At 37.0% G+C, this 11,939-nt stretch overlaps 1 protein-coding gene across 1 annotated transcript in view; it reads right to left on the reverse strand.

The window, feature by feature from the left end:
• LOC137342585 (runt-related transcription factor 3-like) overlaps positions 1-10,875 on the reverse strand; it is a 56,757-nt gene extending 45,882 nt beyond the window's left edge. The window contains exons 1-3 of the mRNA XM_068006576.1: positions 9,846-10,875; positions 8,033-8,189; positions 1,243-1,347 (exon numbers count right to left, since the gene is read on the reverse strand). Of these exons, the coding sequence (XP_067862677.1) occupies positions 1,243-1,347; positions 8,033-8,189; positions 9,846-10,115 (532 nt within the window). The 5' untranslated portion in view covers positions 10,116-10,875. The remainder of the gene's footprint in view (positions 1-1,242; positions 1,348-8,032; positions 8,190-9,845) is intronic.
• Positions 10,876-11,939: the final 1,064 nt, after the last annotated feature.

Genomic DNA, 11,939 nt, shown 5'->3' on the forward strand with positions numbered 1-11,939 from the left:
GGTAGCATGTGACCATTTCCAGATGTTTGCTACTGGGCTTTCTTTTGCTGCAGCAAATAATCAAATCAGGCGCTGCAAAAAAAGAAATGATCACGCAAAAAAAGAAATGGACAAACGCAAATTTTTTTTTTCCCAATGTTCAAGTTTGTGTACTTACCGTCAAAAAAAAATCATATTTTGAAGATGATGAATTTAAAAATTCCTGATTTTAATTTTTGTAGGAGAGATTGTACTCTCACCTCACCACTAATGGTGCTGACCTCTACTGTTTGTTGTCAGTTCCTGATTCTTTGATTAGTAGGAACTACCAATGAAGAGGGGAGTTCAGCCCAGTTAGTAAATAAACTGCATGGTTCTACAGTTCAGTCACTGTTGCACAAGAAGTACAACATTTCTCTAACCCAGCATATCTGAAATGTGATTTTAAAAAAATAAATAAATTCTATCTTTAGATCCAAAACTCTGGCTGCAAAGCACAACAGCTTTAAATGTCTGAACATAAAGAGTAAGCATTGTGGTCAACTCAACCAGCACAGCAACAGTAAGGACTATAGCCTGCATGGATCCAAGTTGGCTGAGCCCAAAAAATTCTTCTATTTTATCTGTTTCTATTCGTTTACTGATAATAAGGGAACAACAATCAAGTTATTCAGCTAAAGAAGTTGAATATTTAAAATGTAGATACTACTGCCGAGGGTCAAATCAACCATTCGATGTCACACTTGTTCTGATTACAACCACGACTTAACATCAGTGCCTCACACCAATTCCATAACCAAAAATACAAGCTGTACAGCATGTTGATTAGTGTATCATTTCTCCAGATGGGATTCCTCTTTAATTATTAAATATCCATAGCTTCAGATCCTCCATAAATAACTGATAAAAATATTGAATAATACTTCAGGGACCAGTTGTATTTTTAGCACTGCCATTCATGGGTTAAATACTGTAATTAAATAATGCTGATTATAACCTCTGATTTGAAATGACTGTTAATCCTGCATGAATACTTTCCATGTTATCTTTATGTCATATATTTAAGTTTTCAGTGTAAATATATAATAATTGATATCACTGTACAACACAACTCAGCAATCGCATTTCGAGCAGTGAATAAACCTATTCATGAACACTTTACTTTCAGTAATTACTGCTGATTAAAGCACTGATCTTGGATGATAATTAATCCTGAATGAATGTATTCTATGTTTCATATTTATAAAATGAGTTCTGACTTACTGCGGGGCTCTCTGGGTCCGTCCACAGTGACTTTAATGGCTCTGTGGTAGGTGGCAACTTGAGGAGGACTGGTGAATACAGTGATTGTCAGTGTGAAGCTTTTACCTACAAGGGGAGAAATAGAAAATATTGTTTATTTTGCCATGTTTCTGTCAGACACGTCAAGCATTGCAGACTGGGGAAGGAAAGGGAACACGAGAGGGGACAACATTCCCCAGCCTGTTGATGCAGAGCGGCTTAGCCGTCCACTGCTGATGAATTTTTTTTAAAACACAGAAAACTAAAGTTTATTATGAAATAAACTTTGATGGATATAATATTTCTGTCACATTGGGGATGGATTTCATTAGTTGCAGGCTACACCTCTATGGGAGTACTTTTTGCGAGTGAAGAACTAATAAACTCGCCTTATCTCAACTTGCTCCAAAAACGCCTCTTGGCCACTCCTGACTTGGCACTAGCAACGGTCATTAAGACCTTTGTTTTCAAAGCTCCCCACTGTCCTCGGCTGAAGCACGATTTATAGAAGTAAATAGTTATGTTCGGCTTTTTTTTTAAAGAAAGGGGAGGCAATGAAATAAAATGAATAACTATGAAACTTGTTTTTGTCAAATACATTTGTCCTCACTTCACCACCCCCCACCCCCACTCCCTCAGAGTTGTCCTCCATCAGTAAGGTGGGATCTTTCTGGGCAGTAGTTGTCACATGGCCACCATCACTACTACTCCACGATCTGTCATTTGGAGGTGGGATTCAAACAGGGCAACTTGGGTTCTGTGAGTCCTTTTTTTTGCTCCCATGAGGGGGATGCCCACAGTAGGACAATGGGCCTCAACTGCCTCAGCAGTGATGACCATCAGTCACCCAGCTGAGAGCGGTGGGTGGGAAATGCAGATAGCCTTAGGAATTCAACTAAATCTTCTGGTCGAGTTCACTTGAGGTTGCAACCACCATTTACATCAAGTTAATTTGTCAGTGCCATTCAGGAGTGTCTATTCATTGCAGGAGACAATTCCCTGTTTTCACATACAGGTGTCATTCATATTAGTTTAACAGGGCTGTGCAGCCTATCATGGGACTATACAAACTCCAGTATTCTGAAAGGGGGTGCACTTTAATCAAATATATTATTCTGAGAACTTTGGCTATGTGGGGTTTTTTTTTACACCAAAAATGATTAACCAAAAATTCTGATTTATTAAGGGAATGTTATAGATAAACACATCAATAAGGGTTCATCTTATTCCTCTTCATTCAGCTCAGCACTTCACCTTCACTGAATATTGATCTTGTGATACTGTATCATAGAAAGCATGTGTGTAATTTTCAAGTTGCAAAGGAAATCTATGTACTCAAAGAGTAAATATCGTTAAACAATAAAAATCATCTTGTAACTTTTAAACTAGAGAACCAATCTATTGATAGCTGACAGACATGATCGGAGAATAACATGGTATAGTCCCACAAACCCTTCTTGCGTTATCGAACTGGAAAGAATCAGCTAAACTTTCCTACATAGGGCATCTGGAGGTGGGGACTAGTCCTCATTCCCACTTAACTCTTACAGTTGATAAACTTTTGTTATCCCCGAGAAACAAGAATATCTTTCTTTGTTTCATTTCCCCAAAACGTTAACCTCCAAAGGTCAAGAAGTTAAATGAATAATCACTAAAGAACAGAAATTGGAAATACAAAAGCTAAACAGGACTATGGGGAAAGAGCAGGGGAATGGGACAAATTGGATAGCTCTTCCAAAGTGCCAACACAGGCACAATGGGCCGAATGGCTTCCTCCTGAGCTCTGCCTACTCTGATACTATGATGCATTTTAAAGCCTGGAAAGATTCATCACTGTGTTGTGACTGCAGCTGAGAATAACCACAATATTTCAACTACTGGGATGAAATCGACTTCTGTTAGACCATCACAAATTTTGATTCAGTAAAAGTACACACTCTAAACATTAAATATTTTTGAAACTGTTGCTACTGAAAAAGAGAGTACACAATGCAAGTAAAATCTCAGTGTTCAATCCAAATCCACAGTGTGTGAGGCCAATGCAACATTACAGTTTTTCAGTGGCCTTACACCAGTCCAGCTTATCTACTATTCAACCATATTCCTATTTTCTTTCTTTTGTTTTTTTAAAACACATTGCATTCCACGTAATGCTGCATTATTCAAACTGAACTGTTTTATTGATTTTCCAGATAACACGCGAGAATTAAGATGTTAGTATAAATACAGGCGTTCCCATTTTCATGATATTTAAAGGACTGTTTCTTAAAATTTTCAAATTTAAATTTAGGTGTGGGTACTTGACTCTTATAGAGGTGACATGGTGCTCAACCCAGTCCTGTGATGTGGTTCACTGCATACTACTATTAGGGGACATTCTTGTGGTTCACTGTGGCCTGTGAGAAATAGTTCAAACTGGCTGTGAGTCGACATTCACTTTATTAATAGTATTATATTTACTACAAACCATTCCACTGTAGTCAGATTTAACGACTCAATTCCTACTCACTGATCAGGAATATGAATATAACCAGATTAGGAGGGAAATACTAGTTTGGGCATTCCTTTGCGACATTTTCATAATGTAGCCAACTGCAAAGGTTATAGCATTTACCTACGTTATTGTTATCTTTTTTCCAGTTTTTTCACATTGACAACGGCAGATGTTAGAAGGCAATGTTCGAACAGAGCCTGTTAGACGTCAATAGGACAATCAATGGGCATGAGTATAATTATGGGTAAGCCTGGTAGTGTTTGACCTGATTGAAGTGAAATTGTCCTGCATGTTACATTGTTCCTTTTAAGTAAAAATATTGACAATAAAATTGATGCCTGAGAAAATGTTCCACTAAAAGGAATCAATCTTTGTACTCCCGAAATACTGCCAGCTTTCTCATTTAACTATAAACAACACAACATTTAGTGAGAAGTGGTCTTATTGTGACCTTGTTGTATTCTGGTAGATGCTGTGAAAAGGTTCTTCCAATGTAATTGCAGGTAAGATGGAGTGTAACTGTAAACATGGGCTAGGGGAGGGGGGAAACCATTTACATGACAGAAATGTACAGTTAAACTATGGAATCAAATTTAATAACTACAAATGGTATGGACTGAAAGAGTTTGGCACCTTTTCCATTTTCAATTCTATTACCAGAAATATTCACTCATCAGTTTATATACTTGTAATGAACTGGCTGAAGTGCCGTCAAGCTTGTGTTAAGTTGTGGTAAACAGGGGTTCCACTCAACAGGAACTGGCTTCTATTTTTGATGCAATGTATGAAGCGTCATATATCGTCACCAGCCGAAACCCACAGAAAATAGGCCACTAGAGTGTTTCAGTATTCATCCCAGGATTCACATTAACTAAAACATCTTGGAGGAGCCCTATATATTATACAAGAAATATGATGGGTTCTAAGTAGACAGATTTTTTTTGTTATAAATATAAAGTTTAGGACTACAAGAGTGGGTATGTGTTAACATAGCATGTTGTGTTTACTACAGATAACTGCACTCTGGCAGGATGCTGCTTGTTGTAATGCCATTATGAACATTAATTTATTGAAGCTGACTATTGAAATCATAATAGAATAGAATATTAAAAATTGTACCACAATCCAGTTTTTTCTTGAAAGCTGTTCCATGTATCTACAAGTTTCAAAAATCCTGGGTGGATGGAATAGAATTGGCATCGGGATAGATTTTTAACTGGTGCAATTTTTACATTAAAAAATAATAAGGTCCAACTGGATCTTCATTTACAGGCTACTTTTGAAAGAACAAAGTTCAGGAAAAGCAATCCTTTTTTCAATGTCAGAACTACCAAAAAGCAGAAACAATCCCTACACTTTCTCTTTGAAAGCTTTCTGAAGGTTTTTTTTCTAACTTCAACTTTACAAAATAATACCCACTTTTGAGCCAAGAAATCAAGCACTGTTTACAAATAATTTTAATTGCTGAAACTGTTCTATGTCAAATTCAATTGATTGTTCAAAGTTTCCTGCTGTGTATAATTTTATGCTATACAATTGCAGGTTAGGTGCTTTTTATACAGTGTTCACCTGGAGTTTTTGTTTTTCCAAGTTACTAGTTGCTCCACATTATGTTTAAACACTATTTATAATTATATAAGTAAATAAAATATTTGCCACATTCTCTTAAATCCGTTTTACTGTTTTGGAATGGAATAAAAAAACTTTTCTAACCATTAAAAGAATTACACTTGTTAAGTATTGCCAACTCATTAGAATTGAATCTCCTTTACAATTCCAAAATATACATATATTAAATTACTTTCTATGGATACAATTGTGAGATTTGGAATTGTGAGGTAGAATAAGCAAAACACAGTGAAAAAGGCCACTACCTCCATCACATATATATGTTCAAATCAACCAGAATGAAAGTACACAAACGTACTAAAAATAAATACCAGCCAGTGACCTATTCTTGAGCACAAACTTACATTTAGTTTGAACAAAATTACCTTAAAGGTGTAATTCTACAACACTTCCTGCAATTGGAAAGACTTTTGAAATTATTTTCCAATGTTTTAGTTGCAAAATACATCTTGTGGCACAAATCTAAAGCATTTTTCAATGATCAATAAGGGCTTTTTTTTTATAATGATCAGACCTTTAAAATATCTGAGTAAATTTTAAAATTGTCCTAATGTGGTTAAATCCTTCCCAGTTTTCAGAATTAAATTGCTATCATGAAGCAATGAAAACCCCAAATAGGAGGAAACAAAAGTCTGAATCTAACCTGGGGTTGCATTACCTTCTGTTTATGTGAATGTGAAAATAAGATAGTAGTACAATCAGTAACATTTTAAGCCTGTGTGGCATTTTGTGAATGAAATGCTGATCAACAACAGGTGTGGTTCAACAGGACTATTCTAAAATAGGTACCAAGAATTAAGAAGCAGAAGCAACATCTAAGGTTGGGTTCACAGTTACCAGAGTATAGTGTAATAATAAATGTATCTACATCAGCACAATTGGCTAGTGAAACAATGATGTCTACAAAGAGCTTTTATTAAGGATATTGTCTCCTAACATTGTGTTATCCAGTTAATAAAACATTGCCCTTCCTTAATTGCTTAATAATTGCTTAATTATTTTCTTAACTACATTAATGACTTAAATCACATGCCAATTTATTTTTTCAGTAATAACCTGAATTATTCTTGCTTTCTTAAATGGCCTTTGCTGCAAATGTTCAAATCTTCCACAAGAACAAATAGATGTGCATGGAAACAGATTGAAGATAATGCTCTTAAGACACCCAAAAATTTATGTGCCTTAAGGGTATTGAGTCTGTAAGGTTTGAATGACATATTTGTATTTATTTTTATGAATGGTGACGGTTTATATTATTTAAGAGCATCTGTTTTGTTTGTGAACGCTACTTTATTATGGGTGGTCCCTCAAAGAGGTAACTGTGAATGGTCATTCTTGACTATTTTGAATGCAAAAATTAATATATAGTGCAAAACGTAACCAGAGATTAATTTCTAAATGAATAAATTGTAACATTTTCTGACAATTGTGTTCAAGATAAGTACAGGCGTTTATTTTTAAATTGGCTTTTATCATCATGCAGTTGCTTTTACGTCCAGCAGACAACGTGCTGCTTTTATTTATTCTGTTGTGATTTCATTGGGTTTTCATTGGATTTCACATTGGGACTTCAGTGTTATTGCTCCTTTTAATGTTTTTGCTCTTGTATAACTGAATAATTTTGTTCAATAGTTATTGAGAAAAAATATAAATCTAACGGACAATGGGGCCGCTTACAAAAGATCAAGGGACGTAAAGGCGGCAAATTCGTTAGGGATCGAACAAAGGTGAGCACATTTAAATGAAAACCGAAAAATCCGCCTAGGTTGAATTAAGTTTTGTTCAAAGGCGAAAGTGGATTTTTAAAAATATGCATATGAATACCGGCTCAATCATCGTTTTCTCCCTTCAAAATAATCATCAGTTTCTCTGTAATTATAATTAAGTTCAGTAGGGCAAGTTCATACAAACTCGCAGAAGGAAATCTTCCCCATTCTGCAAATGGTTAGAAATTTCAGAAAATCTGCAAATCGGGAAAGAAGCCAAGAGGAAAATGCTACACGACCGTGTAAGCAATCTGAGTTTACATTAAAAATGAGAGCGGGCCAGCCGCTATTAAAATAGAAAATTCAGAAATAGCCTGACTCGTCTTTCTGATCAATTTAACTCGCGAAGAAAAAAAATTAAAAGATCGACAAAGCAAATAACTCGAATGGGTTTTGTTTGAGGGTGGGAACATTGATAATTTGTTTGTTTAAAAAGCGTCAGAAAAAATGGGAATTTTTGAGAGGCATTTGCAATTGGATACGAAAACATGAATTACTATAATTCATGAAAAATTCATGTTAATTCAAATTCAAAAATTACAAATGGAAGCATTTAATGCTGCTGGAAGAGTTAAAATGAGAAAAGAGAGGGGAAAATAAGAGATTTGTCTAAATCTTGGGTCGTCACAGCCCTGCGAAGTAGAGAATGGATTTGGTGCGATCAAATCGTTTGTGAATTGTGGTATGAGATGATTACAAATGAATTAAAATCCTCAAATCGGTGGAGAAAAGTACACAAATTAAATAGCTACTGATTAGAAAACAAAAGCAACTAAAAAGAATTCCCTGGTGCGGCGACCTAGTGTTGAGGAAAAAGAGGTTACTGTTAACCCCGAACCCCCAAAAACCACAAATCATTTTTTTTTGTTGTTGTTGCAAATACCTCGTCCGCTTCTTCCCACAAATCTGAGGTCATTAAATCGGGCGACTGCGTTTTTCATGACAGCCGAAGCGTTCCGGAGTTCTGCCGAATAGTTTTCGTCGTTCCCAGCCATCACAGTGACCAGGGTTCCATCAGGAACATCTCCAAGGGCCACGACCTGTACAACCGAATCATTGCTCGGGTTAAACACTTCGAAAATAACTGAAACCCACACACAAAACGCGCTGACAGCTCGGAAACACTGCCCACACGGTAATGCACTGCAATTTATGTATTTACATTGAAATAAACCCAACTCCAACTCATTAGGTATAAGTGATGATTTAATTATGACTCCCCTAACAATATTTGCAGAAAATTACAAAAAGGGGTGATATCAACTTTATATTCGGTGCATTAATGTATGTTTGTATGTGTGTATATATATCGTTAATTAAAAAAGAGTAAAATACAATTAATTTGACATTTTATGTTTGAACAAGGACATCAATTTCAAAGAACTGGAATCTTATCCAGAGATTTGAATCCTATTTGAGGCACTAATGGAGTGAATTAGTTTGTATTTTAATGCACAACTCTGGCGTCATTCTATTGCTTTAAATTTTGCGAAAACTCCACTTTCGTTCAGCATCCAGATTGGGTTTTCCATAAATCATTCCTGTTATATTAGGACGTGTATGAGGGTTATGGTATTATTATATTCAAATTTTAACTAACTAAATGTTAGTTTGTTAGCACGCGGATTGCTGAAAACCCGCATAAACAGTTTGAACTCCACTCAAACCTTACAGGTAGGCTTTTTGCACAATTTGAATTTTTTCAAATAATTTCAATTTGCCTCATGCATTATTTTCTGTTTTAATTACTGAACGTCTTTATTGATATTAGATATCTGAAAATTCTGTGCGTCGAATTTGTGCGTCAAAGAATTTACGCGCTGGTTATACACATAGCATAATTCACACTGACAAAATTCAACCTTGTTCACATCTCCACAATACCATAGTTTGAGTTTTACATTCGCATGGTATTTAACACCGCAGAGAGCGACTGGGCCCACTTTTTGATTATAGGAGTTGCTGGGACATCCTGCTCAGTTGGGGGGCTGATGATTAGAAACAGAACAGTGGAGCACAAAGAATATTTCAATCACTTGTAATGTTCGCTTAAATCTATAAAAAAGAGAAAAAAAATCCAACGTGTATTTTCTTAAAATGATGAAAAGGTACCGTGGACGTTTTCACCGCCGGTTTGTGTGGCTTTGGCACATTCTGTTACAGTACAGATTATACTATATAGCCAGGATAGAATTATCATAGAACTTGCACTTGCATTCTTGTGTTGATGTATAAAATTATATTCGTACTAGACATTATATAAGGTACATTATATTCCTGTACTGCGTGTTGGTACTGCTGTCCAATTATATACTCTTGCATTGCTAAAATGTTAGGTTTCCATTAGATTAGTAACAAAATGTATTTATTATAGAACAATATTGTGTAAACTTAAATCAAAATAAATTTACACTTTAATTGTCAGGAGCACTGTCTAATAGGACCTCTATTTGCATGGACAGTGTAAACATATAAAGTTCACTTATGTGTATATTGTTACATTTATAGCAGCACTGCAAGGTTTTTTTTATAAAAATCTCGCATGTTTTAATTGAATATTATAGATTATGGTCTTGTCATTATTGTATTCCTACACAGACACCGGCCTGCATATAAATATTGCGGTTGTGGTTATAATGCGGCAGAAACTTTCCTAATTTGACAAAAAGTTTCAACCAAAAAAAAAAGATACTGACCTTAAATGCCACAGGCAGTGTCTTGTTGCACCTCCAGTGTGAAGGCAGCACCGAGCAGAGGAAGTTGGGGCTGTCAGTCCGGACTAATTCGCCAGCGTGATCCTGCAGGACATCGACCATCGAGCGGGGCTCGGGCCGGATTCGGGATAGCCCTGCTGGGTTGGGCTGTGTCAGTGACACCGGTTCGCTCATCTTCCCCGAGCTGGACGTCAGCGTGGTGGAGGGAGGAGTGAAGCGCCTGCTAGTGCTGGGATCTACGGGAATACGCATCACAACACTCGGGTTAGAGGACAGCAACAAGGAGGGTTCAGACAACGGCAATCGGCCGCTTCAATTAGTGGCTGCGGTTAAATAACCCTCCGTCTTTTTTTAATGCGGAAAACGTCTTTTCTTTCGAAAGCCGACTTCTTAAAAAAAACTGAAGTCCTACGATCAACTTTTTTTTTTGTTCAGTCAACGCAATCGCGTTTCAGATCGCCAATCGAAATGTCTTTTCAGTTCCAGATACTCTTAACTTGCTTCCTTCCTATTTATTGAGATACTGAATAGTCCATTCCTCCTGCCCATAGATCACTCGGAAGTATGAGGATCCGTGTTTGGTGCCAAGAGTTTTTGCAGTCGACCTCAGATTCAGCAAGCTATTCAAGCCAAGAGTTCTGCAACTTCAAAGCGACTGAACACCATTTCCCCCCATGTAGCTCGCAGTGATCATATCGTGAAGCCTTCACTTCTAACTCCACACGCCGCGCCAACCCAGAGAGGCGACGATCACTTTCAATGTCACTGCAGCCCCGTCAACGTCTATCATTCAACAGATCTGGCCACCTCCAATCGCGCTCACAAACGGCGGTGGAGCGTTTCAAAAAAATGCAACAAAAAGAAGTGTTTTACAGTATTCCTAAAGGTTGCAGTCGGCTAGACGAATCTCCACATAAAATTACTGAAATCCTTGGTTTTCTTTCAGAAAGTTTGCTTGCTTGCTGATTAGAGCAGGGAAGTGTACTGAGCTGCCAATATACAGCCTCCGTCACCTAACCTGAGAGGAGCTGGCAGTGAGTGACAGCGCTCTTAGCCAGTCACATATTGCACTGTTGCGCTCGAAACTCTTGCGGCCAATGAGCGCAGGTCTCGCCCTGAAGTAGATTGAGTTGCCCCTGGGTCCCGCCTCCACGTTTGAGCCCAACCTCGTTCAGATGCTTGAACATTTTTGCGTTTTATTAATATGTTTACATAGCTGACATAGCTCAACAGAAAATTACAAACAGTACTTTCCTCGGGTAAAGATTGACAAGCCAGTATTGTTTATAATGGGATTTGTTTGTTTTTCAACGAAAAGCTGACATCAACATGACTACTACAACTTGGAGAACAAGAACTGTATGGATAGATCAGGCAGGGAGCGATAATATGCAATCCCAAGTATGCCTAGAATTATCTGTACAATGTGTGGATTTCTATGAACATAGAAGATTAGATGGAATGCATGCATGTATACTCTTTTATATGCAGTATTATAAATGGTTGAAAGCTATTGTTTATGATTATACTTGTGCTACATGTGTTTACAGAAGCAGGTAGTTACGCCTTTTACACGCGATGTAAAACCAAGCGTATATATTATAAATGTGAACATAGAAAGGCTTGGATGGATTCGTTTCAGTCGAGATTTTTTCCCCCTTTTGTGGGGACATTTTGTCTGCACGCCATTATTTTTTTTTAGCATATGCGTTGGTGGCATAATTTGAAACTATTATGGGTGTAACTTTAATAATGATAAAGCCGCCCACTCCATTAGTGATGGGGATCATTAAGGTGTCATAATTACAACCAGGCGACGACCAGCAAAACTACGTGGATTTAATATTTGTGGGGGAGGGGAGTTAAACAATCACAAGCATCCTTCCAGGAATGTGATAGCCCGAACATTATATTTATCGTCCGTTCAGGAAACAAACATTTATCTCGGTGCATGGTGCCCTGAATTAATTTGCATGTGTCAGATTCGATTCTTTTGTGATTTCTTCTGCATGATAATATCATACAAAACCACCACACGGTACTGATTAAATAAAATATCCATGATCGTTAATACAT

This window comes from Heptranchias perlo, chromosome 26, assembly GCF_035084215.1.
Source record: "Heptranchias perlo isolate sHepPer1 chromosome 26, sHepPer1.hap1, whole genome shotgun sequence".
NCBI lineage: Eukaryota > Metazoa > Chordata > Chondrichthyes > Hexanchiformes > Hexanchidae > Heptranchias > Heptranchias perlo.